General features: G+C 40.0%; 1 protein-coding gene across 1 annotated transcript; it reads right to left on the bottom strand.

Annotated features, from left to right (window-relative positions):
* Window positions 1–486: 486 nt before the first annotated feature.
* LOC128865977 (uncharacterized) lies at window positions 487–2,325 on the bottom strand. Its single transcript, XM_054106426.1, has one exon. It carries the CDS (start codon window positions 2,069–2,071, stop codon window positions 629–631), a length of 1,443 nt encoding a protein of 480 aa, XP_053962401.1. The 5' UTR covers window positions 2,072–2,325; the 3' UTR covers window positions 487–628.
* Between the last annotated feature and the right edge of the window lie 4,409 nt (window positions 2,326–6,734).

The raw sequence follows: 6,734 nt of genomic DNA on the forward strand, positions 1-6,734 counted from the left end.
CGGAATACGAGATCTACCAGAAAGGTGGGAAAAAGTAGTAGCCAGCGATGGGCAATAATTTCAATGACCCACTTGTAACCATTTTTTCAGAATAAAGTTGTATTTTGTTTCTATATTTTGTGAGCATCACTAATCATTAACAAAAACTGAATATGTATCAACTAAGAAATTATTGATTATTTGAGGAACATTTCGTATGGCTTTCTTTTCTCAAGAGTGCATCAAACCTGGAACTAATCGAATGATATCATGCTCAAAATATCTCAGTTACCGCCCTATGTGATTATCTTAAGAAATGCAAATAATGACTGAAGGACTCAGCCGCCAACTGGTTGCGTCAGAACAGTATCGATTTGGCACGAAATCTTAAAACGGCTATGTTTCAGAAATACTTTAGTATGCAGTCACAGGTCTACCCTTTCACAGTTCAGACAATTTCACCTTCAGATTAGCTTAGAAATATAGTTACTAAAATACTTTACGCTCCTGTTCAAAATTTATTTTCAAACTGCAGTAAAATTCAATATATTTTTGATTGAGTTCCAATTTGAAATTAAATCTTTCATTTACACTATAAATCCGCTGGTCATTCATGCAACCTTCACTTGGTGCCCATACTTTGACTCAGCTACTTACACATGCCACAGCTCGTTACGATTATATCGCGCTGTGGCTTGCCGCTATTGGTGCCATAATCCTGCACGGTGTCAAGTATCCAAAAGCCACGTCTCACGCGTCCAAATGCGATACGCTTGCCATTCAGCACCTGCAGCGGTTTGAAGCTGATGGAAAAGCTGAGAAAGCGGCGCTTACTGCCACGCACATAGCGGCTAGGGAACGACAGCACACCGGCACCGCAACCATGATCCAACACATTCGTGTCGTGTTCGATGTTGGGCGCCGTCAGTGTTTTGTTGTCAGTCAACGCCAGTTCGCCCTCCAACCACAGCGGCGGAAAGAGACGCGTAAAGCTCATTCGCTCACTATTCTCCGCAGTGCACATGCGCACAAATTCCAGTACCACCTCCGGGCAGGCCTCCGTAAAGAGCTGTATAACGATGCGACCCAACGGGCGTAGGCCCTTCACTTCAAGATCGAAGAAGACGCGTGGACGCAACAGGCGACGCAACATTGGCTCATCGTTAGATACAGTTAGATCCTGATAACGTTTTATCACATGCTGCGGAATGCCACAATGTATCACCGCATCTTGGGTTGCATTTGTTGTGCGCTTAAGTGATGGACTACCATTGCTATGAAATGCGTCTGTTGTTGTCAAGGGCTGAGTGCAGCGCCTACGATGAGATTTATTCATTTCGGCGGCGACACGATGAGGTTTTTGTGGCACACGCGTGTCATTGTTCCACTCCTTGCGGGTGATGCGATGCCAGAATGAGCGCAAAGGCATCGATAGGCGTGCATGTTGGTAGGCTGCGCGTTTCTCGGCAGACGATGGCTGCACTACTTCCACATCGTTCGCCAATTGCGTTTCCTCGGTATGAGCAGTACAGCCATTGTTGCCATTGAAACCCCCACCACCCTTATATATCGATCCATTTGTGCAAGAATTCCTATTATAATCACCGCTTCCTTTATCGGATCCCATCTTCCGTTTGAACTTCTCGTGTCTATCAACGCGTGATTCCACAGTGTGCCGCCCATCGCCAGCGTCACCACATGTGCAGCAGCAACCAGTAGAGCCACATGAATTGCAGTCGTATAGCAGCATCGTCGATTTCTCGCAGCCACCAATCGAAAGCGCATCGTTTTTCATTAGCTTTATGCGCGATTTGGCGAGTCGGCGTGGTGATGTGGTTGAGGCAGTGGTCAAAGTAGTGCCGGTGGCCGATGGTGCCATCGAGACTGGTGCATTGGTGAAGGTACGCGTATTACTGCTGCGCTGAATGGCTGTGCGTACCGAGTTCAACATCTCAGTGAATGTCATTTCACGTTGTGGTCGACTTGCAACACGGCTCGGCGGCTGGCTGTTCACCACACTCTTGGCATTTTTCACGCGCAACCGATGCGCCACATAATCCTTCTTGCGCTCACTGATGTTCAAGGAACGCATTCGACTCTTAAGTAAATTGATTCGCGCCAGACTATGCGAAATACTGGATGGAACATGCCACAGTCGGCGCGCACCGCGCGTAGCTGGTTTTTTGAACGAACTAATGTTGATTAGTTTTTTTTACTGCGTTATGGGATGTGAAGAAGAAAATTTTACTTTTTTCCACCCGAAGGCCAAATATTCAACTAAAATTTAATAAATTTAAATTAATTTAATTTAGTTTCTGTGCACAGAAGTTAGGCCAAATTTCACGTTATGAAATTAAATTTTCTTTTCAATCAAATGAAAATGAAGGAAATATAGAAAATCCAAACTAGCGAGGTGACACAAAAATAATTAAAAAAAAGTTGTGAATATTTGGGATTTTTGGTTTTGTTTGTTTTTCTTTTTGAATGACATTAAAGTTACTTATTGGAGCATATGCGGGTTGTGTATCATGCAAAAAGCAGAGTTGTAATATATTACAATTTATGTAAATATTTAAAAAATCGAATCGTTCTGATTCTGCGTACTTGGGTTGTTTCTCTGTTTTTTGTATTTCTTTGCTTTGTAGTTTCTTTTTTTTTTGTTATGTGAAGTAAACATTTCTATATCACGAGATTATCTGCTAAAAATAGTGACTATTTTAGGTTGAAATAAAATTATTTAAATAACTTTTTCAATTAACAAGGAACGGTGACTCTTTTAGCCTCAAATAAACGGGTTATTTTTTCAAAGACTCGTATGACAGGAAGTGCTTCGACCAAACTGTAGTACGCGCAAAACTCGTGTATGCGTCTATGCGACGCTGATGATGTGGTGCTAATGGCGTCAAGACTGTGTCCTAATACGATCAGTGGGATCATTCAAAGGGCGTTAGGCGAGATTAATTCTTGGGCAACAGGCTGTGGCCTAGGCTTAAACGCGCGGCAAACAGAACTTATGCTTTTCACCACCAGATATAAGGTACCAACTTTTATCGTACCAAATATTAACGGACAAACCCTCTCACTTTCACCCAGTGCAAAGTACTTAGGGGTAATTTTGGACCCCAAACTTAGCTAGAAGTTAAACGTGGAATAACGGGTAAGGAAAGCAGATATTGCTTTATATGCCTGTAAACGTATGCTTGGAAGAAGATGGGGTCTTCAACCTAAGCATACATTATGGCTGTATAAGGCGGTTATACGACATGTCTTGCCGTATGGTTCGGTTGTTTGGTGGAAAGCTCTAGGGAGATTACAATACCAAATTACTCGGCAGAATACAAAGATCAGCCTGTGCAAAAACGGTCGGTGCAATCAGATCATGACCTAGGGAGGCTCTCAACCCACTGACACACGTTATTTCAATAGACCTCCATATAAAGAAGACGGCAACCATGAGTGCATTTAGGTTAAACGAAGCGGAAAGAAAAAGCTTATGGTCATGCCAGTCTACTATTGCGGCAAACTCAGTTAACCTCGGTGAGGACTGACTACATCGTCACAACGGTAACATTCAATAGGAATTTTGCCATTCTCTCTAAAGAGGAATGGAATAAAGAATTCTCACTAAACAACTTCGACACTACAGTCTATACAGATGGTTATAAAATGGATTGTGGTGTTGCAGCTGGTATATATTCTCATAGACTTAAAATTGAAAAATCTGCGCGTCTCCCTAATGCCTGCAGTGTCTTCCAGGCGGAAATACTGGCAATTGGGGAAGCTTGTAGGCTACTAATCGCAGATTTCTCTTTTAAGGGCAATATCGCTATTCTTTCGGATAGCCAAGCTGCAATCCAGACACTGCATTCAGCTACTACAAACTCTATGGTGGTGGAACAAAGTAGAAATATCCTTTCCACCTTGAGCGAAAACCATAATATTATCTGGGTCCCAGGTCATCGGAATATTGAAGGTAACGAAAAAGCAGATAAACTGGCAAGAGGTGGATCTGCCATGAATAGCACTCTTGCAGTACCAGTATTCACTCCACTAGGTGCAGTCAAGAGTACAATTTCCCTAAAATACCTTCGAATCGCGGATTGTAGATGTAGAGACCAGACGAAATGCAAAATCAGCAGAACGTTATGGCCCACCTACAACCTCAAACAATCGTCAATATTGTTAAACATGAAACGACGGGACGCCTGGAGACTAACGGCAGTCATAACTGGCTTCTGGTCTATCGGAGAACAAGCCGCCAAAATGGGCATCCGTCATAACACATACTGTCATAGTTGTAAACAACCTGGGGAAAAAGAAAACAATCTTCTACTTCCTCTGTGAATGCCCTACCCTATGGAAGGACAGAATGTTACCCCTGGGTCAAGCGCTGTTCGAGTGTCTCGAAGAACTGTCTGGCGTAGATATCAACAACCTAATAAGGTTCTTAAACCGCACAGACTGGAAATAGTCATGCCGTAAATAACTGGTAAACAAGTTGGTAACGAGGGTGTGGCAACAAAATGTAGCGGAAGCGCTAGTTGGATTCTGGAAGAATCACCACTCAAACCAACGCGCTACGAATTGAAATTGTGCAACATAAGTTTATTCGGTTTGCGCTCCAAACGATCAAATTTTAAGAGCCGCTCTAAGCATACAGTTCAAGCTGTAAGTAAACATTTCTACAGGCACTTCAAAGCAGAAAAAAATAAACAGCCTCTTAGGTTTTTACCACGTGATTAGTGGGTCCATGAAATGTTCTGAACATCTCGGACAGACTAGTTTGGCCATATGGCCAGCAGAACTCTTCAAAATTTTTCAAAATCCTCTTTACCTCCTTGTGATCACAGCTATTTATCCTTCTCATGCACCTGAAATCACAGCACTTTTGGCTTATAATAATATCTCAAAAATATTAAATATAGATTTTCCATCTCCAATATCTGTTTCTAAATCTACGATTGACGCTCTGTATTGTTGGCATAAATGCGATAAATCTCGAGTGGGGCTAAAATTTAGTTCAAAGATTATTCTAACTGTTACTAAATTTTAGGAAAAATCCTAGACATTGCGACAAAGCTATATAAGGCAGCAATATTTGACCCTGTATTGATTATTTTTTTTTTTTATGCGATTTCCAAAATATTAATATACTAGCTTTAACCCGCGGCCCCACTCGCGTAGGAGTAGTTTTGAGGGATTTAGGATATGTATATAAAATAATTACAAACAATAATTTCATAGAAAATAATTTTTTATTAATAACCATAATATTATAATACCCGGTATCAGTTGCTATGCCTCGTTGAATAAAATCAAAACAACCAATCAGAAAAATAGCAAGAAAAATTATTTTTATTAATTTTCTATCTCAAACCGTTTTTGAACTTTGCATTTGGGTCTCAGTTGAACAGCTTATGCAGACTATGAAGTCTAGAGTGTGCTATAAATAGTGGCAAATAGGAAAAACTAAGATTTTTTAGATTAAATTTAAGCAAATATTCTATTATTAATAAATATGAATGTATAAAAATTTTTACGTCATTTGGTGTTGTCGTTTCGTAGTGATGCGCGGACAACGTACAGACATTCACCTTTATAGTATAAATTTTATTCAATTCAAGTTTCCTCAACTCCACGAGTTATAGATCAAGAAGCCCGAAAGGTTATTTCTACAAAAGAGATAACAAAGCAATGAAGTAACAGATGGTAAGTTTAGGGTTATTAATGACCAACATAAATGATGAAATCCAAATTTTTATTGTAGTCTCATGGTCCACCAAGAAACATACAAGCCCACTTTTTCTTAAATGTTATACAAAAGTTAGAAAACTTCCTTTACATTACAACTCCATGGATTTTAATTAGAGCTGCGAACAAAATTTTTAGTTTATTTAATTTAAGTTCAACAAGGTGCAACTTTGAAGTTGCTAAAAAATCGCGTTGATTTTTATAATTTTTTCCCATGGCATTCGCACCTTTTCTCTATATAAAAAACTTTCCTCATTGACTGAATAAATTAAAGTACTTCTTTGAAGGAAATCCAAGTGTAGTACAATGGACTTAATTAATAATGTCTGAGTGCTGCACTTGCTAGTTGTCCCGACAAAAAAAAAAAAAACTTCTTTGATTGCTTATCATAATTGTGCTCGGTGGACGTTCACAACATTCGACGTTGCATTGAGAGCACTCGGTGACTCCATTTTATAAGAAGGTAAAGAATGAGTGAAGTTAAAAGAGATCTATCCTCGCGAGACTTAGACTACGTCATGAGGGAGGAATTGGGGAATTGAAAGTTGACCGGCCAAATATCATTAATGATTCTACTCGATGCGTATTTTCGATGTTTCTCGTAAGACTAACTTGATATCTGTTATTCACTCTCGAACGGGCTTACCAGAAAAACATCGTAGATGTACAAGTCTGCAAATATAACGTGTCGAGCTACGAACGTTACATAGGTGAGGGACTTATACCAAAATTCTTCAGAGCAGTGAATGCTGCCTTCATGCACTAAGTATGCTCTACGCCTCTTACTTTACTATTAGATTGCAGTATTTTTTGCTCAAAGAATCAGCACCTTTTCTTATCTCAATGGCAATACAGTGAACAAATTAACACTCACGCTCAAGTGAGATTTTCCTTTTGAGTTTAACTATGTAACCTAACCTAATCTATAGCTCTTAGTAAAGTAGTTCAGAATGGGCCAGCAGAGACAAGCACATCGCTGATGAGAGATGCTGAATCATAAATAT

This window comes from Anastrepha ludens, chromosome 6 (assembly GCF_028408465.1).
Source record: "Anastrepha ludens isolate Willacy chromosome 6, idAnaLude1.1, whole genome shotgun sequence".
Taxonomy (NCBI): domain Eukaryota; kingdom Metazoa; phylum Arthropoda; class Insecta; order Diptera; family Tephritidae; genus Anastrepha; species Anastrepha ludens.